We start from the raw sequence: 23,853 nt of genomic DNA, 5'->3' as shown, positions 1-23,853 counted from the left end.
GAACCCTAAGGGAAAACAGGAAATGTGGGGCCCAGAGGGACAAGATGGTAGCGAAGGACCTTGAACTCGCCTGCGCCCACAAAAACACCAAAATCACAAGTAACTGCTGAACAACCGTCGATGAAAAAGATATTCTACATCCAAAGACACAAATAAACCACAAGACAGTAGGAGAGGGAGTGCACTCACAATTTAATCAAAATCCATACCACCTAGGTGGACAACCCGCAAACGGGAGAATAATTATTGGCAGAAGTTCTCCCACAAGAGTGAGAGTTCTGAGCCCCAGGTCAAAATCCCTAGCCTAGGGGTCTGACATTGGGAGGAGAAGCCTCCAGAGCAACTAGTTTTGGGGGCAATCAGGGCTGAGCGCAAGAGCTACACAGGACTGGGGGAAAAAAGAGACTGTACTCTTGGAAGGTGTGCACAAGGTCTCACATGCACTGGCCCAGGGAAAAAGCAGTGACTTCATAGGAGCCTGGGCCAGACCTACCTGCTGGTCTTGGAGGGTCTCCTGGGGAGACTGGGGGCAGCTGTAGCTCACCCGGGGCACATGGACACTGGTGTGGTGGTGGAGAGATTGGCGAATGTCATCTATATAAACTCTCATTGAAGGCAGACATCTTACCTGGGTTATAAGCACCAACACCTTGCCTCACCCATCAGGCCATAGGCTTCAGTGATGGTAAGCCTCAGGCAAAAAACCCAAAAGGGCAGGAACACTGCCCCCCATCCCCACCCCCAATCAGCAAACAAGCTGCCTAACGACTTCCTGAACATACAGCCACCTCTAGAGGTGCCTCTTAACATAGGCCTGCCCACTGGAGGGCCAAGACTCAGCTCCACCCACCAAAGGGCAGGCACTAGCTCCTCCCACCAAGAAATTGGCATAAGCCTCTTAGACTAGCCCTACCCACCAGGAGGGAGCAGAACCAGAGGCCAGAAAGCTAAAATCTTACAGCCTTCAGAACTGAGTTTGTAAATGCAAGTCAAAAGCTACCCTGGTCCTAGCTCTTAAGTAACAAGAGGGCACTGCACTGCTGAGACTCACAGAATCCCCTAAGATGGTCACTTATCCAAGGTGGAGAAATGTAACTAACCTACCACAGAAAGAAAACACAAATAAAAATTTAAAGAAAATGAGATAGCAAAGGAGTATGATCCAGACAAAGGAGCAAGATGAAACCTTGGAAGAACATCTAAGTGACATGGAGATAGGCAGTTTACTTGGGAAAGGGTTCAGAATAAAGATTGAAAAGATAATCCAATAACTCAGGAAATGAATAGATGCACAAAGTATTTAATAATTATAAAATATAAAGAACAGAGTTGAAGAATACAATAACTGAAATTTAAAATACATTAGAAGGACTTAATGGCAAAAATAAATGAGGCAGAAGGATGAATGTGCTGGAAGACAGACTGGAACAGAAGAAAAAGGAATGAAAAGAATTGAAGATAGTTCAAGAGACCTCTGGGACAATGTCCAATGTACTAACATTTACATTATAGGAGTCCCATAGGGAGAAGCAAGAGAGAAAGTGCCTAAGAAGACATGTGAAGAGATAATAGCTGAAAACTTCCCTAACATGGGAAAGAAAACAGTCATCCAAACCCAGGAAGCACAGAGAATCCCATGAAGGATTAACCTGAGGAGGAACACATTAAGACACATAGTAACCAAACTGACAAAAATTAAAGTTACAGAGAAAATTTTAAAAGCAACAAGAGAAAAGCAATAAATAATATACAAGGGAACTTCCATAAGGCTCTGCGGGACATAAGGGACAGCTACAATATATTTAAAGTGATGGAAAGAATAAACCTACAACCCAGAAAGAAAAATGGAGCTGGAGGAATCAGACTCCTGACTTCAGACTATACTACAAAACCACAGTAATCAAGACAGTATGTTATTGACATTAAAAACAGAAATATAAATATATAGTACTGGACAGAAAGCACAGAGATTAACCCAGACAAAGGAGGCAAGAACATACAATGGAGAAAAGACAGTCTTTTTAAATAAGTGGTGCTGGAAAATCTGCATAGCTGCATGTAAAGAATAAAATTTGAACACTCCCTAAAAACCACACACAAAAATAAACAAGATGAGCTAAAGAGCTAAATGTAAGACCAGACACTACAAAACTCTTAGAGGAAAACCTAGAACACTCTTTGACATAAATCACAGCAAGATCTTTTCTGATCCACCTCCTAGAGTAATGAGAATAAAAAGAAAAAAATAAACAAAATGGGACCTAGTTAAACTTAAAAGCTTTTGCACTGCAAAGGAAACCATAAACAGGATGAAAAGACAACCCTCAGAACGGAAGAATCTATTTGCAAATGAAGCAACTGGCAAAGGATTAATCTCCAAAATATACAAACAGCTCATGCAGCTCAATATAAACAAACAAACAAACAATCTAATCAAAAAATGGGCTGAAGGTGTAAATAAGCTTTTCTGCAAAGAAGACACAGGGTTTCCCAGGTGGTGCAGTGGTAAAGAATCTGCCTGCCAATGCAAGAGACACAGGTTCTAACCCTGGACTGGGAAGATCCCCTGGAGGAGGAATTCTAGTCCAGTATTCTTGCCTGGAAAATTCCATGGACAGAGGAGCCTGGTGGGCTCCAGTCCATGGGATTTCAAAGAGTTAGACATGACTGAGCACACACATTTTAACTTTAAAGAGACATACAGATGGCCGACAAACATGAAAAGATGCTCAACATCACTAATTATTAGATAAATTCACATCAAAACTACAATGAGATGTCACCTCACACTGGTCAGAATGGCTATTATCAAAAAATCTACAAACAATAAATGCTGGAGAGGGTGTGGACAAAAGGGAACCCTCTTGCCCTGTTGCTGGGAATGTAAATTGATATAGCCACAATGGAGAAGAGTATGGAGGTTCCTTAAAAAACTACAAATAGAACTGCTCTGTGACCCAGCAATCCCACTACTGGGTATATACCCAGAAGAAAAGCATAATTCAAAGACACATGCATCTCAACATTCACCACAGCACTATTTACAACAGCCAGACTGTGAAAGCCATCTCAATGTCTATCAACAGAAGAGTGGGTAAAGATGTGGCACATATATACAATGGGACATAACTCAGCCATAAAAAGGAAAGAAACTGGGTCTTCTGTGCAGATATGGATGGACCTACAGACTGTCACACAGAATGAAGTCAGAAAGAGAAAAAACAAATGTCGCATATTAATGCATATATGAGGAATCTGAAAAAATTGGTGCAGATCTTACTTACAAAGCAGAAATAGAGACAGATGTAGAGAACAAACATATGGAAACCAAGGGTAAAAGAGGTGATGGGATGCATTGGGAGACTGGGATTAACATGTAAACACTACTACATGTATAGTAGATTGCTAGTGGGAATCTGTGGTGTAGCACGAGGAACTCAGCTCAGTGTTCCGTGATGACCTGTGTGTGCGATAGGGCAGGGAGGGAAGTGTAAGAGTGAGGGGACATATGTGTACATACAGCTGATTCACTTTGTTGTATGGCAGAAACTAACACAACATTATAAAGCAATTATACTCCAATAATAATAAGACTATTTCACCCATTCAGATATGATGGAGAAATCAAAAGCTTTACAGACATGCGAAAGCTCAAAGAATTTGGCGCCACCAAACCAGCTTCACAACAAATGCTAAGGGAACTTCTTTAGGCGGAAAAGGAAGGTCACAACTAGAAACAAGAAAATTAAAAAACGGGAATATTCGTGGGCCAAGGCAAACCTATAGTAAAGGTAGGAAATCATCCACACACAAACCAGTAGGGAAGTTAAAAAACAAAAGTAATAAAATCATTTGTATGCACAATAAGCAGTTAAGGGATACACACAACAATTAAATGTAAAATATCAAAACCAGCAATCATGAAAGGAGGAGAGTACACAGGAAGAATATTTAGAATGCATCTGAAATTAAGCAATCAGCAACTTAAAACAATTACATATATACATATAGACTGCTATGCCAAAACCTCATTGTAACCATGAACCAAAAATCTATGATCAATATATACACAAAAAGGCATCCAAACACAACACTATAAGACAGTCATCAAATTACAAAGGAAAGGGGAAGGAAAAAAGTCCTCCAATACACCCAGCTAAGTTCGTTTGCTTTGAGCATGCATGCTTCCTTCTGCTCAGATCCTGAATAAGGTACTACCCTAGCCAGCCAACCAACACTCCAACCAGTTTGGTCAGAATTCAAAGAACCTGGAGTAGCCCTGAGGTTCCTAGACTCACAGAGAATATGATTTTCTCTATAATAAACATAACAGTATCAGCCACTGAATTAAGCCACTACTATATCTGTGTCCTCTATAAAACCCTGGACATGCACTTTAATTTGCCTAGGAAGACCATCCGAGGTTAGAGTTACTCAAATCCATACACACCCAACCTGGATTCTAGAACCCATGATCTTTCTATGTCACTGCTTATGAATAAGGGCTTGCCCACCTGAGTCTCCAAGTTAACATGGCCATTTCCTCCTCTTGGGGTGTAGCCCTATCCTGAAGGTAGGCAGTCTTGACCGAGGCTCTGACACTCTCTGAATGTTGTCTTATTAGCCTGGAGCATTGCTTCTTCACGGATGGGTTCCTGGCAACAAGGCCATGCATGGTCACTGTTCAGGCCAGTACCACTGGCTCCATCCACACAGAAGTGCTAGGTTATAGTTGGTTCATCCAGCCTGATCTACCTTCAATACCTCCTCCATAATAACTGCTGACGAGGGATGTCTGGATGGCCACCTGCTATCGGCCAGCATTACCTTATGAACCTAAAATTTACAGTTGCACTTAACTGGTATTCATCCACCCTGGACCCTCAGGCTGCCTATCATCCAAGCTCACATCACATCATGGCCACGAGCATTAACAAATATTCCTTTGGTGTGCTGACCTAGTAGAAAAGTCCTTATGCAAGAGAAATACCAAGACACAACAAACGTGAGACGTACACAGAGACACTCTAGATTTCCACTGAATCCTGGGTTCCCATAGTCAGCGGGAAATTCACCCATAACACAGGTTTGTAAAGTTACATCAGTGTGATAAAGTTGGGAAAAGTCATGATTGGCAATGTTGAGAGTCACAATTAGTCTCAGGTGGAGGCAATTCATTCTATTGGTGCTACACCATACATCAGTTACCATACATCAGTTCTTCACAATGCGCATGAAAATCACCTGGGTTTCTTGTTACACCATGGGCTCTTAACTCCAGACATCTGAGGCAGAGACTGAGGCTCTGCATTTATAACAAGCATTTAACAAGCACTCCTAACAGGCAGAAAGTCACTGATTCTCAGACTACACATTGCAGAAGCCTACATTCCTCCTTGATGCAGGTTTTAAAAGGAAATAATATAACTGACTTACCGGAATCTAAGCCATGCATGGAGGTGCCCATAGAGCCTTCCAGCCAAGCCACATGTTCTTACCAGAAAAGCAATAGAGGTAAAAGACCAAGCCAGCACTGATTCTCAGAGCTAAGAGTGTGTGGGAGATGGAGCCTGGAGTTTAGAGGACTGGAAGCACAATGAGAACTCAAGAGAGGGAAAGACTAGGCAGCAGTCGCTGAAAGAGAACCAATGTTAATCAACTGAATAAAAAAACCCACATCTGAAAAGCAATGAAGGCAGCCTGGGGGATTCAAAATCTTGACCAGGAATGCTACGTCCAGGACACCAGACTTAGCAGCACAGAAAAGGCAATCTTCCAACTCTCAACAAAAAGCAATGAAAAGAAATCAGTGCCGGCAAGCCAAAAACGCCAGAGCAAGCACAGGGTCACAAATGCCCAGAAGGCAAGCAGGTAGATTCCCAGATATGGGAAGTGCACTTACCTGCTGATCTTCAGCTTCCAGAAGGAACTGGCTGAGGGAAACCAAAGTGTCCTAGTCCCAGAAAAAGTAGCGTGTCCAGGAAGGAATGAAGTAAAGGAGCTGGAAAATTCAATTAAAGGCTCAGCTTTACTTCCCATGTCAAATCTGCTGTAGCCTTACATCGTCCTGAACCAATGAAAAGCCTGTATGCCTTCCTACGTGCACAAGGCACAATCAACACGTGTGAGTTACATGGTTCTAGCTGTGAAAACTGACCCACAGTACGAGGCCCGCTGGTGGAGCCCTGAGTCTCGGAGTTCTCGGATCAGCAGTATCAGCATCACCTGGGAACGTGTTGCTGCTGCTGCTAAGTCGCTTCAGTGGTGTCCGACTCTTCCTGACCCCATGGTCTGCAGCCTACCAGGCTCCTCCGTCAGTGGGATTTTCCAGGCAAGAGTACTAGAGTGGGGTGCCATTGCCTTCTCCTGGGAACGTGTTAGGCCCTGTAAATTCTCAGCCCGACTCCAAACTTACCAATCAGAAACTGGGGGTGGAGCCTGCAGCCTGAGTTTCCACCAGCTCTGCACGTGATTCTGATGCACCGCTCACTGCAGGGGAGTCTATTGAAAGCATGGTGGAGAGAGGAGGGCAGCTGTGGCCAAGGGCGATCCGTTGTAAGTGGGCTTGATGGCGGTGGTCTTAAAGAGCTAGTGAAGACTAAAGCCTGTTTACAGAGAGAAGAAAACCCAGTAGAGACAATGTAAAATCATAAGTAATAAAACGTGCTCAGTGATCAACAAAGTTCCATGATGATATTCCGTGGTAGAGTTTTATCAATGTCGAGGAATTATTCAGAGTGTGTAGGATATTAATGTTTTGATACTGATAAGCAGAAACACTGTGAAAGCCAGGAGGGGTCAATTCACAATATGTGCTTGCAGATTCTCTCTGATGTATTTCCAAGAGATTCACCAAAAAGAAGTGTTACTTGGTGCCCTTACTTGTGAAGATATATTCTCTGAGGGGAAAAACAAACTTGGCAAAAGCAAAGATGGTTGTCTAGTGGGATCTGTTGGACAAAAACAGGATTTTGTTTTAAATATGAACACAAGGATAAGATACAAAACCGGCAAAACACGTGGGGCTTTAAATACAGGCAAAGCTTGTTTTATTGTGCTCTGCTTTATCATGCTTCAGAGAGAGGGCATTATTTACACATTGAACATTCGTGGCAAGCCTGCACGGAGCAAGTCTGTCAGCGCCATTTTTGTTAATGTCCTGTCTCTGAGAATTTTGGTAATTCTCACAATATTTCAAGCTTTTTCACTATGATGGTATCTGTTATGATGATCAGTGGTCTTTTATGTCACTATTGTAAAATGATTGCAACATGCTGAAGGAGCAGATACTGGTGAGCATTTTTCAGTAATAATTTTTAATTTAAAAAACCCATTTAGCTATATTCTATAACAGCGAGTAACCTTTATGATAGTCTAACAAGGTTAAATTCTTAAATTGCTTCAATTTTGTAGGGACCTTTTCAGATTCATTGAGTAAATTCAAGCCATTCTCTTGGTTCTGTGAACAATCACTGACTGGTGAAAAATGATTAAAATTGCTCCTTTTCACAAGAGTGTTTAAGTGATTTTGAAACTCCTAAAGAGATTCTCTAAGTGCCTGGTGCTGAGAATTTATATATAATCATTGTCAACTATAGCATAGTGCAGTATATTTAAGAGCTAAAATGAGTAGTTGTCAATAGAGGCAGATTATTAACAGTTGGGCATAAACTAGTCATTTGTAGATTTAAAATTATAGCTTATTTTTCTAAGTCATTTCTTATGAACTAGATTGAGTGATAAGCTCTGTGGTTTACATTCCCTGTCAATTTCAGTGGTACTGAATAAACCTAGGTAATAGATAATCATGTCATATATGATCTTTAGTTTCTCTCTACTCACATAATCACAGAATCATTTTAAGGGAAGAGATTGTGTAAGTTTTGAGTGTAACCCTCACTTTTGAAGGAACACCCAGCCTTTGCTTGGATACCATTAGCTCTAGGGATTCACTACTCACAATATCACCCATTCTATTTGAGAGCACTTGTCTGCCTTACCTTTGAGCATTGTCTTCCTTACCTCCCAGATAAATCCATTGGCTTGAATCTTTGGCTTCTCCCTGAAGTTAAATATAAATGAGTCTGATCCCTTTATATATATATATATATGTATATATATATATTTCTTTAAATATTTGAAGGCAATTATAAGAATCCCTTTTAGTCTTTTCCAGACAATTCAACCCAAATTCTCTCAAAATGCCTCATAAGACATTGTTTTTAGACCCTACAACTACCTTAGACAAAGAATGTAGTTTTGTCAGTGACTGTCTTCAGACGCAAACTCTAAAACAGTCTGACCAAGAGACTGCAAAAGATCCCTCAGGTGAATGAGAAGGTTGGGTGTCACATAATCCGTATGTCCATTGCAGGAAAAAAGCAGTTACTTTATTATTCCTTTATTGAGGTAGCTTAACAAAACCGACCTATAACATAAAATTGTACACAACTTTTTTCTCAATGGGATTTCCAATTCCATTTTGGACAGGCTAATGTGTACGATGTAAATTCAAATTGCCTCTTGGTTTATGAATCTGAACTTTTGAATGGGGAATTATTAAACTATTACTTTTCACAAGAGTTCTCAAGTCACTTCTGATACTCCTGAGAAGAGAATCACCAATAAGTAGAAAAGAACATTTGACAGAGAATGACAGCTTTCTGTAGGAGAGTGAAGGAAAAGAATGAGTTGGAAGGAAGCACATCTTTTAAATAAGGACTAGGTTGTGACTGATGCTGTGGCAATATCAGCACCATTTCTGGAACGAACTTCTCTCTTGTCCACCACCTCACTTCACCCTCATCTTTTCACCTCTGCAACAAAATTACTGGATCATTTCTTTCCTCATATTTGTGTCCCCAACTTCCACTTCTATGTTTTCTCATACTCCTGGGAAGGATACCCCCTCTTTGTAAAGGAGAGTAAGGAACTACATGCTTCTCTATGGAAAAGTAATGATGAGCATTTTTCTGTTTCTCCGTGTTTTCTTCTAGACAGTGACTTTTCCACCAGTAGCCTCTTGGTCTTGTGCATTACAAAAGCTGCAAAGAGCTCTTTGGAAGCCATCCAAAGAAAATAGGTACATATACTTAAGAGGTGTTTTATTTAGACTTAGAGGTTTATTTATATTTGTCTCCACAAATTCTAAGCGGTATTGATCTATGTACTTGCCGGGGTAAAACAAGACAAGAGACAAATCTTACCACTTAAAAAAAAAATTCTCTCATGCGAATAAAGTACAACTAAAATATCTTTAAAAGCTTCTTCATCCAAATGCATGGCTAATATACCTCTACTGTAAATGCAGGGTACAATGAATTTTGGCTCAGTGTTGGCAACCCACCTAAGAGGACATGTCAAGGTCTTTTATAGTGCTGTGTAGGTTTCTGAACAGAATTTAGAATTTTTTTCAATAAATGGTATGAATTATGAGTCCACCGTTTTTTACTCTACAACTTTCTCATAAAGAGTACCAAATATGGTGTTTTGGCAATGACTGATTTGGTGGTAAAAAGAATTTCTTTCAGAGGCAGAAAGGTCCAGGGGGAAGGCATGAAGTTGGACAAAAATAGGTTTGAAACCTACTTTCATCTTTCATAAAAATAACTTCATGCATTTATATATGCCCTCCAGGCCTCATTTTTTTCTTCTGTTAAATAAAGATGGTAATCTCTACTTCTAAATGTTGTTGAGGCATATACTAGGTAATAAATCCATGGTTTTCCTTTCTTTCTGCAGCATATATATTTTCTCAAACTTAACAATAAGCTGAAGAATTTATAATGAACTAGGAGATATATTTATATTCGAAATGAACAGATTTACAAAGATTTTACAAATTTTATATTCATTAGTATTTCATTTCATTTCTAGTTATGGTCCTTCTCAGTAACTGAAAAAATGACCACATAAACTTAAGCCTCAATAACATTAGCACTTGGCTCCTCTCCATCTTGCTACCATTCTTTGGTCATATTCCCATAAATTATTCTCTCCCAGAGAATGAATGAAGAAAGGAAAGGATATAAAACTTTATTAGCATTTCTGGTAACAAATTTAACTAAGAGACACTTTGAACTGTGGATCAAAATGTGACTGTCCTCCCAATTCAATTCCATTGATAAGTTAAAATCTTTGGAGGCAAGCATAGATACTCTCCAAGCCAGCATTTCCAACTTTGGGAAAATGGTGGTGTAAGTACTGGGGGTGGACTGTACATCTAGGTGGGATAATGATGGCCAGTGATGGTGGGGAACCGCTGAGCAAGACATTTCAGTGTTCCTGAATGTCACCAAGCCTTCAGCATCATCAGCCTCTGTGCCAATTAAAAATCCACATACAAGTGCTTTAAAAAACAAAGAAAATGGTGGCCTTCAGATGAGTGCCAAAATGGCAGTGACATTTCTTGAAATAGCTAACCCGTTCTTTGCCTCCCTGATACCCTAAAGTGAATGCAGATCACTTTTCAAAGCTCTTAGACGGGGAAAGGAACACTCACAAAATGGGGAAAGATACCTGCAGGGAGGGAACAAACGAGAAAGTGAGAAAACAGCAGGAAAAGCTGCCTGAAGAGGTTTCAGTACATCGAAAACTATAAAGTCAGTGAGAAGTTGATCTTTCATTATTGTAACCAGCTGAGAAAATTCTGCCTCTAGCATCTGTTAGGAAGGGTGTGAAAGAGACAAGACTCATTTTGCCAAACTTAGATCCCACTCATTGCTGATAAGTCTTAACTTTGGAAGTAAAAAAATAATCAAGAATTCTGAGCCTGGAGGTTCAATTTAACTTTAACATAGCATGGCAGCTTCCTTATTGAATTCTTTCTTTCTTTTCCTTGCAATCTTTTCCTTTCCTCTCCCTCCCTCTCTTCCTTCTTTATAGCTCTTTCACAACATACAAGGATCACCTTGAAACAAAATTCTTCACATTCTAGGTGAAGACTTTCCTCTCTAGCTAAGAGTTAATATGCCTTTCTTGAGCAGGAGCAGTGACTATATTGGGGCTTAACATACCCCTTTACCCACAAGAAGAAAACAATGGACCACGATAATTTTGTTCATCATATATATATATATATATATATATACACACACACAGAGCAAGTATAACATTATGATCTTGAAAAAGGAAAGGAATTAATCAAGAAAAGCTGTTAGAAGGGGTAGCCCAAATAATTAATTTAAATACACTATTGATACTATGTGTAAAATAGGTAACTAGCAAGAACATTTAGTTATAGTACAGGGAACTCTACATAATTCACTATGATTCACAGTGGGAAGGAAGTCCAAAAGAGAGAGGATATATGTATGGCTCATTCATTTTGTTGTTCGGTAGAAACTAACACAACATTGTAAAGCAACTACACTCTAATAAAAAAAAATAATAATTTAAAAGGGAAAAAATGAATCGGGTGGAGAGGGAGGTGGGAGGGGGGATCGGGATGGGGAATACGTGTAACTCTATGGCTGATTCATATCAATGTATGACAAAACCCACTGAAATGTTGTGAAGTAATTAGCCTCCAACTAATAAAAAAAATTAAAAAAAATAAAAATAAAAAAATAAAAGGGAAAAAATGCAGAGGTTAAGTGCAGGATGTTAACAGGAAGTGAGTGAAAGTCGCTCAGTCGTGTCCAACTCTTTACAACGCCATGGACTATACAGTCCATGGAATTCTCCAGGCTAGAATACTGGGTAGCTGTTCCCTTCTCCAGGGGATCTTCCAGACCCAGGAATCGAACTAGGGTCTCCTGCATTGCAGGCAGATTCTTTACTGGCAGGGAATCCCTAAAAGGAAGTACTGAGGAGGATTTCATTAAAATGTAATTTTTGCAACAATGGTCACAATGCAGAGGGTGCAGACCAGTTGTGGGATAACATAAAATATTTATCTGGACCAAGGTGGCAATTAGAATAAGATTTAGAAAAGTGAAATAATGGCCTTTATTGCAACATAGACATGAGAAACCTGTTTTCAGGCAAGAAACAATGAAAATATATAATGGCGATGAACTTTAAACATTCTGTATTAGAAATCCAAATATCAGATTTTCTTCACTTGATTTTAGAGCAGTGTTTGTTATGTTTTTCATGCTCACAGGAACATATTCTTAATCTTTCCTTGAATAACTAAAGACAGGAGCCGGGAACTGGAGCTAACAATACCAATGGTATCATACTGAATATGATCCATAATCAGCCAAAGACCAAAGTTACCCATAGTCCAGAATTCTAGAAGAAAGTGGGGCACAGATGTATATTTGATGTTTCATCTACTTAGCTTTATCACAATAGGATGAATTGCATCTTTGGATTTTGAAGTTGGCTGATATAAACTTCCTTATGTTCTGGGCTACATTCCTATGTGTGCAATAGTCATTCAACTTGTTAATAAAGTGCATTTGTAATTTTGAATATCTTCTCAAAACCATATTTTCTTAGCTCCTTCTTTCTGGAATCTCGAACAATAATTATTTGCTTTCACTGATTCTTGTGTTACCAGGATAAATGTAGCAATAGAGTTTTTATATGTATAAGCAGGTGTGTATAGATTTCAGCATATATTAACAGAAGAAAACAGCTATATTTAAGGGCTTCCCTGATAGCTCATTTGGTAAAGAATCTGCCTGCAATGCAGGAGACCCTGGTTCGATGCCTGGGTCAGGAAGATCTGCTGGAGAAGGGATAGGCTACCCACTCCAGTATTCTTGGGTTTCCCTTGTGTGGCTCAACTGGTAAAGAATCCGCCTGCAATGTGGGAGACCTGGGCTCAATCCCTGAGTTGGGAAGATCCCCTGGAGGAGGGAAAGGCCACCCACTTTAGTATCCTGGCCAAGAGAATTCTATGGACTGTATAGTTAACAAAAGAGACAGACTGTATAATTAACAGAAGAAAACAGTTATATTTGAGGTTAGAATATTCAGTTCACCAGCTGGAAATAAGCAATGAATGATCCTAATTTGAATGAATTTTTCAGTCTCCTATGAATTAGTATCCACATGTAGATACTGGCAGTGAGATATAACACAGTGCTTTCTGACGATCTTTTAAACTTTAACCCAGTGTGTATTGGTTGTAAAAAATGAGTTCATTGATTATAAGTGATTCTTGGTGTCAAATATAGCCATTCCCACTATCCCAACTCTGTATCCTCAGCTAATTACCGATGCCATTCAAATCACAGGTTCAATCCTAACTACTTCTCTTAGCCCTAATGTCTAAATATATATGCTTTTATTAATATAAATATTTTGACCTTCCAGAATATTTTTTTTATTTTTTATTTTTTTTTCCATTTATTTTTATTAGTTGGAGGCCAATTACTTTACAATATTGTAGTGGTTTTTGTCATATATTGACATGAATCAGCCATGGATTTACATTATTCCCCATCCCGATCCCCTCTCCCACCTCCCTTTCCACCCGATTCCTCTGGGTCTTCCCAGTGCACCAGGCCCGAGCACTTGTCTCATGCATCCAGCCTGGGCTGGTGATCTGTTTCACCCTAGATAATATACATGTTTTGATGCTGTTTTTCCAGAATATTTTTGTTGTTGTTAAAGTTTGCTTCATACCATTAAATGTGCTTGTTTGGCATTCCTCTAATATCATCACCAGAAGTATGCTTTAATGTAATTTAGGCTGTTTTCCATTCTGACTCTGAGAGTATTAAAGTATCACTGAAGTATTACTCTGAAGTGGTCCTGGTCCCACCTACTTGGACTCTTAGGGAACACAGCAGACTACTGTGGGGTGATTAAGATGAAGCATTTGGATTTTATAGCATCTATGTGATCACTCCATCATGACTACTTTTAATAAAGCACCTGCACTGGTCTTACCACGTTTCCTGCACTGTCCACCCCAATCCTGAAGGGAACTTGATTATGTCTACTGTAATATCTCTCTGTTCATGCCTCATAGCGCCAATGTCCTGTCCTTGATCAATAGTCTTTCAATAAGCCAGGGTATTTAGTTTGGCACTTAAGTCACTCCCTAATCTGTCTCCAGTGTATCTTTCTGAAATGCTTTTATACTACTCCTTAGAAACTCTCACCTCATAAAAATAAGGCTCATGCTTGCGCAAAGTCGTTGCCAACTCTTTACGACCCCAATGACCACAGCCCATCAGGATCCTCTCTGTCCATGAGATTCTCCAGGCAAGAATACTGGAGTGGGCTGCCATGCCCTCCTCCAGGGGAATCTTCCCGACCCAGGGATCAAACCCAAGTCTCCTGCGTCTCCTGCACTGAAGGCAGATTCTTCACCCCCTGAGCCACCTGGGAAACCCCCAAAATAAGGCTACTTGTCCTTAAATACACAAGTATTCTTAGCTCTATATAGTTTTTATTACTTGGTCTATGCTACCTAAAATGGTCTTTTTCCCCCAGATTGTGGATCTGTCTAGCCTGGATTCTGTTTTAGACCCCAGCTAGCGTTCCCATCTCTGAGAGTCTGTCCCACCAGAGCCCACAGGCAACACACCCTCTGAGTTCCCAGACACAGACCGTCCACATCTCTCACTTATCAAATTATTCCTTTTGTTGTTATATTTTATCCCCATGTACCTTGTCCTCCAAAATAAGCCCTGTAATGTTAGAGATTGCATTTTATATCTCTTCTGTTCGTCATGGCCTGGTAGAGTATTTTGCATATGGTATATGAACAATTAATATTTGTTAGTAACTATACTGATAACTAGACTTCCAGACATTAACTAAGCAATCTACAGCAGGAAGAGAATCAAATTTCAATATTATTATACAAAAAGAAGAACTAAGTAAGAAAATTCCAAAAATCTAAGAAAATATTTCTGGCTTTTTAAACTACAACTCAAAGCTTATCACTCTTACCTTCTCCTTCTAACTTCTGCAATATAGAATCAATTGTTTACAATTAGAATAGATTATGCATCAAATGCCATAAATTATAAAAGCAAATTTTAGCTTTATGTTGAAATTCTTAGACATTACTAGTAGCATTTTCTCATTTACTTGTCAACCTATTTTTTTTCTAATTATCAAATGCTTATTTTTTTGTTGAGCAATTAGGCTTCTTACATTGCCCTGAATACATACAACCCCATCAGAAACAACTTTATAAGCCTAATAACAGCTTTCATGCAACACATCAGACCCTGCTATTTTGAAAAATGACATGACCGTAATGAGGTCCTTTAATCTGAACTTTTTGAAGAGTTACTAAGAGAGATGAATAAATATACTGATAGAAATTTTTGTCACTATACTGATCTGAACATATAATTATTAAAGTCTTTTTAAATTAAAAAAAAAGTTTTTGAATCCTACAATTCTGAACCTATCTTATATGTTTTTCAGTGTGAATCCATAGAAAATTTGGTTGCATGGATTGGTTGTGATTTTATGCCTTATTTTGTGCTACTCATTCTTTGTCTCAAAAGTCCTTATAATTTTGAATGCAAAATTACAAAACATATGGGAATTGAATAATCTATCAATTATGCATGGAGCAGCAGTTCACACCTCAGGAATTTCTGTTGCACTTAAAGGGATTTCAAGGGGGCCTTTCTATTGTCTATTTTACAAGTAGGAAATTATATTTTGTGATTAAAATAATGCACACATATATAAACACAGAGACCTTTTGTTTAAATGTCTACATGAAAATGAATAAGAATATAAGCTAATTCCAGAAACTATCCAATTAATGATTGCTGGTTGAATATATGCACTTACATTTCATCCTGAAACTCCACCAAGTGATACTAAAGAATAAAAAAATGATAAACACACAGTAAAAAGAGAATGGACAAGAAGTGTCAACAGTTTTTGGAAGACAGAAAGTAGACAGAGGATAAGCAAGTAACTTAGAAAAATGAAAAAACCAAAAACTTATGATCATGCAGTGGGTTCCAGTGTGCATGGAACCCTTGGGAAAGTCAGGATTTAGAAGTAGGAGTCTGTGAGGTCCAGGATTGAAAATGGGAAGAACTGAATAATCTGTTCAAGAGGAAGTTAGATTGCCCCGAGGCTCTTCCTTTAGTCTATGCAACCATACTTCTCCTCTGAATAGGTCACACCTTTGAAGCACAGGTTGCTGTTTGGTTGCTAAGTCACTGCAGATGGTGACCGCAGCCATGAAATTAAAAGACGCTTACTCCTTGGAAGGAAAGTTATGACCAACCTAGATAGCATATTAAAACGCAGAGACATTACTTTTCCAACAAAGGTCTGTCTAGTCAAGGCTATGGTTTTTCCAGTGGTCATGTATGGATGTGAGATTTGGACTGTGAAGAAAGCTGAGCACCGAAAAATTGATGCTTTTGAACTGTGGTGTCAGAGAAGACTCTTGAGAGTCCCTTGGACTGCAAGGAGATCCAACCAGTCCATCCTAAAGGAGATCAGTCCTGGGTGTTCATTGGAAGGACTGACACTGAAGCTGAAACTCCAATACTTTGGCCACCTCATGTGAAGAGTTGACTCTTTGGAAAAGACCCTGATGCTGGGAGGGATTGGGGGCAGGAGGAGAAGGGGATGACAGAGGATGAGATGGCTAGATGGCATCATCAACTTGATGGACATGAGTTTGAGTAAACTCCAGGAGTTGGTGATGGACAGGGAGGCCTGGCGTGCTGCGATTCATGGGGTAGCAAAGAGTCGGACATGACTGAGCGACTGAACTGAGCTGAACTGATGGGACTCTTTGCGATCTCGTAGACTATAGCCTACCAGGCTCCTCTGTCCATGAGATTTTCCAGGAGAGAATACTGGAGGTACAAGCTAAGTTTCTGAATACATGAGCATTAAATTAAAGGCTGTATAGTGAAAAAAAGCCTGCATATTATATAGCAAAACCATCAGCTCCTCTCCATTCAACCCAGGAAGACTGTGGTCTGGTGTGTAGCCACAGGTAAATTAGAAGATCCAGAGCAAAGTTATACCAATCTCTACAAACAGAGCACTTGGAAGGCAGTGCCCAGTAATCATGAGTGAAAGATACCAGCTGATCAGCCCACTAATGCATGACAAAATGCCGATCAAGTTCTAGTTTCTCTTTGGTATGAACCTTTATGAGACAGTTGTAAGGAACAGCTCAAATAGGAAAGTCAGAAAAAAAAATAAACATAATAGAAAATCTTCAGGGTGTCCCCACTGGCTCTTCCCTCTGCTTGGAATGCTCTTCCCATACCTGCTCTCTTTACTCCTACACTTCATTCAGAGCCCTGTCAAATACAAAATAATAAGACATCTTTTCTTACTAATATATGTAATATTGCATTACACTCCTCCCCAGCACCCAATTCTTTGTTACTCTATTTCTTGAGTTTATATTTCTGCATATATTAATCATTACATAGATATTTTCATACATTTATATATTTGTTATCCATTTCACCCACTGAAAAATTAACACTCATGAAGGTAGGAACATTGCCTAGGGCACATGATAGATCCTTAATAATTACTGTTAGTATTATTTATCTGATTACCTATTTAGTAAAAATAAGTAACTTTGATAAATCTAAAACAATGTAGGAAACACAATTTAAAAGAATAAGTAAAAAAAAAAAAAAGAATAAGTATGTAGAAGATAAGAAAAGTTATAGCCAGGAAACAATTCAACAATATTAACTATATAAAATCAATAACCGGAGAAGAATTAGCTCTTGAAAGTTCAAAGTATTAAAAATTAAAGATATAGTTCTATAAGTTTGGGAAGCCTTGGTAAAGAAAATCTCCAAGAGATTAAAGAGAAATGTCAGATATGAACAATAGGAAAGAAAAAATAAGAATGTAAGAGATCAATCCTGGAAGACAGATAGGAATTTGTCTGAAAGGAATTTCCTGCAGTAACAGAAAAAGTCGAGGGGAGGGAACCACTAAAGGTATAATGTAGTTGACTTCTAGAATGGAAGTAAATGGCTCTTGGATGGAAAGACCCTCCAGATGCTCTACATACTAAGTGAAAAAGAAACCCATCAAGATACTGTCTTACTGAAGTTCAGAATTTGAAGCTAAAAAGATTTTTTACATCAATAAACCTCAAAAATATAACATGGAACCAAAATAGATGACAGAGTATATAAACACTTTAAAACCTAAAAAACCTGCATTTTATATTATTAATAAATATGCAAATATTCAGTAAAACTACAAAAAACTTTCATGAGAATAACACCAAAATCAAGATAGTAATTATCTGTGGAGAGAGAGAGGGAAATCATATTTAGGAAGACTACAGATGAGGCATCATTTATATGTATAAAATTTTATTTTAAAATGTCTTAAAGCAAATATAAGATTTAATAAAATTGAGTGGTGAGGGTAATGGTTTTTTTAGACTATCTTCTGGACTTTTTGATGTTTTTGAACTATTTCACTTTTTGAAACAAAAAGACACAAGAGAACAAAAGAATGAAAACAGGTTACATAAAAAAATTACAGGGAACAAAATGATATCAGATTTATTAACTGTAATAATAGAAACTAGAAAATAATGGAGAAATGTCCACACAGTTCTGAGAGAAAATGATATTCAACAAAAAGGAATATATCCAGCCAAAATATCATTCAATTAATACAAAATTAAGGTAAAAGCACCTCAGACTTAGTCATTCACCTATTCTTAAAAAAAACTACTTTGTGAAATGAGAGAAAACCAAGTAAGAAAAAGATATGAGAGCTGTTAAGAAAAAAAATGCACTGGACACTTGTTAAAAATGGCAAGATAGATTTTATTTTAACTGCTACAGTAGAGAAGAGAGACTTCATTATAGAGCTGAACTCCATGTCTACAAAATTGATAATCTAGATGAAACAGACCAAAACAGACACATTTCTTTAAAGTCACAACCTACCAAAAGTCACACAAGAAGAAATAGGCCTATGTCCATTAAATAAACTGAATATAAATCTGTATATTCAATATTTATATCAATTAATAACTTTTCAAAACAGAAAGCCCCAGGCCCAGAGGGGTTCACTGGTGAATTCTACCAAGCATTTAAGAAATAAATTATCTCAATTTTCTACAGTCTGTTCTGGAAGATAGAAGCAAATGGAAAACTTCCTAACTGATTTTATGAGTTGGTGATAATCTAATGCCAAAGCCACACAAAGACATTACAGAAAATTACATATCGATACCTTTTACAAATATAGATGCAAATATCCTCAACAAAATGTTTTCAAACAAAATTCAACAATGTATAAAAATAACTACACAACACAACCAAGTGGGATTTATACTAGACTGATTCACCATCAAAAATCAACTAATGCAATAAAAAATAGACCCCTTTTGTTTGACCACTTAACAGGTAGCTCTAGTCATAGGCTTTATTTTGAAATTTATCTTGCCTGAGTCAGAATCTAGTCTGTTGTACCTCCCAGGTTCCAAGGACACTTTGAAGCCTTTCTCAATAGGCTTGAAGAAAAAAAGAAATTATCCCCACCCCTACCACCACTCTATGGAGATGATGAGACTCATAACATAGCTCAGATAGTCTATAGGGTCACAGAGAGTCGGACACGACTGAAGTGACTTAGCACATTAAAAGAATACTCTTTGGAGAAATGTCTGTTTAGATCATACAGATGGCTAACAAACACATGAAAAGATGCTCAACATCACTCATTATCAGAGAAATGCAAATCAAAACCTCAATGAGTTACCATTACACGCCAGTCAGAATGGCTGCTATCCAAAAGGCTACAAGCAATAAATGCTGGAGAGGGTGTGGAGAAAAGGGAACCCTCTTACACTGTTGGTGGGAATGCAAACTAGTACAGCCACTATGGAGAACAGTCTGGAGATTCCTTAAAAAACTGGAAATAGAACTGCCATATGACCCAGCAATCCCACTCCTGGGTGTACACACCAAGGAAACCAGATCTGAAAGAGACACGTGCACCCCAATGTTCATCACAGCACTGTTTATAATAGCCAGGACATGGAAGCAACCTAGATGTCCATCAGCAGATGAACGGATAAGGAAGCTGTGGTACATATACACCATGGAATATTACTCAGCCATTAAAAAGAATTCATTTGAACCGGTCCTAATGAGATGGATGAAACTGGAGCCCATTATACAGAGTGAAGTAAGCCAGAAAGATAAAGAACATTACAGCATACTGACACATGTATATGGAATTTAGAAAGGTGATAACGATAACCCTATATGCAAAACAGAAAAAGAGACACAGAAATACAGAACAGACTTTTGAACTTTGTGGGAGAATGTGAGGGTGGGATATTTCAAAAGAACAGCATGTATACTATCTATGGTGAAACAGATCACCAGCCCAGGTGGGATGCATGAGACAAGTGCTCGGGCCTGGTGCACTGGGAAGACCCAGAGGAATTGGGTGGAGAGGGAGGCGGGAGGGGGGATCGGAATGGGGAATACATGTAAATCCATGGCTGATTCATGTCAATGTATGGCAAAAACCACTACAATACTGTAAAGTAATTAGCCTCCAACTAATAAAAATAAATGGGAACAAAAAAGAATACTCTTTCCCCTCCCCAAATTCCTTTATCAGTTATGTTCAATGCTTTCATAAGTTCAGTTTAAGTGGACATATCTTAATATTTCCTATCAAGCACTTCATTTTGGAGTGAGAGTAGCTGGCATCTATGATTATCTTGCAGCTTCATCACTGAGACAAATAATTCCCTTTCCACCACTGAACCTCTCCATTAGAAATCATCTTCCCTCCTGACTTGTTAAATACTAAGATGTATTTGATACATTTCTTCTAACAATTCTCTTCCTGGGAAACAACATTTGTCCTGTGCTACTGATAGCTCCACATTTGTATATGTGATTTCAAGCTCTGTCGGGCAGACACTACCTTCATTCCATTTGTAGATGCCCATCACCTAATAGGCTGAGCCTCATCTAAAGAGTTATTGACTTAATTATCTTCACCCTTCAATAATTTGCTAATGATATTTTCTAAGAAATATTATGACCAATATTATAGTGGAAGTGGGCAAGATTGAAAAGATCCTGATTTTCTAAAATAATAATGGAGGGGCAAGATATATTATTTTATTAAGTAAAGGTCTTACATATTTTACCACTAACCACAATATTGTGTTAAATTTTGCCAAACTGATGTACAGTTTTAACATTTAAAATGTGCAATGCGAGTTAGTCACTTCAGTCGTGTCCAACTCTCTGTGACCACATGGACTGTAGCCTGCCAGGCTCTTCTGTCCATGGAACTCTCCAGGCAAGAATACTGGAGTGGAGAGCTGTTCCCTTCTCCAGGAGATCGTCCCAACCCAGGGAATGAACCTGGATCTCCTGCATTTGTAGGCAGATTCTTTACAGTCTGAGTCACCAAGTAAGCCCCTTAAAAAATGTACAAAAGGCAAATATTCTAAGGGAGAGGAAAACAGCACATTTAAAATGAACTTCAGTTGACAAAATAGTTAAAACCACTCCCTTTCTAAAAGCTAAGATTTTTCAGTATAACAATGTAAGTCTGACAATTTTACTAATAATACACTTATTTATATTATTGTAGTCAGGCAAACCTTCATAAATGAAACTGACAGACACATATTTTCCAGGTGGAACTTTGACTTTAGATGCTACTTTTCTCTCTATAAAATGACAGCACACTCCAGTGTTCCTGCCTGGAAAATTCCATGGACAGAGGAGCCTGGCAGGCTACAGTCCATGGGGTCTCAAAGAATTGGACATGACTGAGCACACTCACTCTTTGTGCGTATAAAATACAGCAAGGGGAGGGGGTAAAAACACATTTCAAAATGGGAAACTCTACAGCAAATCAGCCCAAATAAGCTAACATTTGTGAAGTAATTCTCATCCTTGTAAATTGCCTTCTTGCAGGAAACAGACCTTATCCTGACTTTTAATATTTCAATGCACCGATCTTGGTGGATGGAGAATGGACCGGGATGTATGGTGACATCAGTGACCCCTGCCCCAGACTGGGCCCCAGAAGACCATCGCTACATCACGGTCTCAGGGTGTTTTCTGGAGTACCAGTACATAGAAGTGGCTCATAGTTCCCTCCAGATTGTCCTCGCAGTAAGTGTTGACAGCCAACCACTCCTTCTAGTGTTTCCGGAATTGTTTTATTTCTGTGTAAACTCAGCACACGCAGTTGGAACCTGTGGGTAGAAGGTGGCTATGTGCTTCTTCCTAATCACCGCCACTTTTAACAGGGATTTGTCAGGTTAAACCAGGCTATGTCGTGGACCGAGGGATTCTTTCTGGGTACGCTGCTACTTCTGGGAATTCCCTTCTCCCTTAAAATCTTCTTCTTAGATTTCCCTCAGGTACCATCCATCATCTTTTATTACCCTCTCTCTTTTTCAAAACAATTCAGCTCTTCTATGAATTCTACTTCTAGATTATCACACCCCTATTTTTCATAGTATTCTGCCAATAATAATGCTCCCTCTACAGGAAGAAAGTTGACGTTATAAATAATTCCTTTGATTTTGTATATTTATAGAACACATTTGTATGTTACTATGTTATATAAAACATTATTTTACATTATATTTCTATGATAAACAGATAAAAACAGGTAAACACCTCCCTTTCTTGAGAAGAACTTTCACTAATGCTAAATGTGTAATTTTGTGGGATTCATAAAGTTTTATTATACATGTCTCCATTTATTACAGATCATGTATGCAGATCTATGTGTATTTCCTTAGACTCTATGTAGATCTTCAATTGAGGGCACAATCTTAATTTTTAACAACAAATAATACAAGTAGACTCTTCTTTTTACCTTTCTTTAGTTAATTACTTTGAGAATGACAGTAACTCACAATTCTTAAATAACAGGACATAAAAAGTTCTGGGTAGAATGGTACCAGTAGGTTCATATAAAACTCTTTGGGAATTTAAAAAGAAAGTACATGAGTGTGTATATTAGATTACATAACTAATATATAGTTATTATATTTTTTAATGAGGAATATATATAAACATACATATATACATATATTTATATACTATATATGCTGTGCTATGAATACTTCCCAAGTCTCTGTGACTAAAAACCACAAAGGTTTATTCTTACGGGTGAGCAAGAAGTTTTATCAATCACTGGTCGCTAAGGAAACAAGGCTAGGAGCATAGCCACCATCTCAGTCATCATGGTTGCCATGCCAGATGGCAGGAAGAGATCTGGTGTCTACATTGGCACAAAAATGCTCCTACTTGAGAGAGGAAGCTCACTGCCCATAGTTCATTGTCCAGAGCTAGATACACATTCCTGCCCAATCACAAATCAGTCAGAGAGGAGGAAGAACTGTAAATATTTGAGGAGCAGCATAAATTATTTCCACAATATTTGAATTACATTCTTGGCTAAAGCACTGAGTGATCTCCCTTGAATGTGTCCAACTTGAAGCACTTCTTAATTAAAAAAAAAAAAAGCTTCTATGATAGTTTTAAATTCTATAAGTGTTCATTTTTATTATATTTAAGTAAAGTGAGATTTGATGGAATGGAACTAGTCATTTCATTATGTAAAATTCATTTAGGTGAAGCATTCATTCTCATATGGGAAAAGTAAAATATCTCTGGTATTTGGTGACAGATAAAATGTCTTCCTACATGTTAGAGAGAAATTTTAGAGAAAATGTTCCTTTCTTGTTCCTTCCTTGAAACTCCCTTTTTATCTTTTCTTTTAAACTGTATCCATAATTTTTGGAAAACTCCATATATGCGTCAAGGATGATGTAAACATATAGTCTATGTGCATGGATAGTTAAATATATGACTATTTTAGAGAGTTATTTGAATTAATGTTTGTATGAATAAACTATACTCACAGATTTATTAAACCACCATGAAATTCTGG

General features: G+C 38.3%; 1 protein-coding gene across 1 annotated transcript in view; it reads left to right on the top strand.

Annotated features, from left to right (window-relative positions):
• The window catches only part of NKAIN2 (sodium/potassium transporting ATPase interacting 2), a 1,132,096-nt gene that overhangs the window by 951,188 nt on the left and 157,055 nt on the right, over positions 1-23,853 (top strand). Inside the window, exon 4 of the mRNA XM_061131719.1 lies at positions 21,858-22,058. Within this exon, the coding sequence (XP_060987702.1) occupies positions 21,858-22,058 (201 nt within the window). The remainder of the gene's footprint in view (positions 1-21,857; positions 22,059-23,853) is intronic.

This window comes from Dama dama, chromosome 28 (assembly GCF_033118175.1).
Source record: "Dama dama isolate Ldn47 chromosome 28, ASM3311817v1, whole genome shotgun sequence".
Taxonomy (NCBI): Eukaryota; Metazoa; Chordata; class Mammalia; order Artiodactyla; family Cervidae; genus Dama; species Dama dama.
This window is presented reverse-complemented; position numbering and strand designations above follow the sequence as displayed.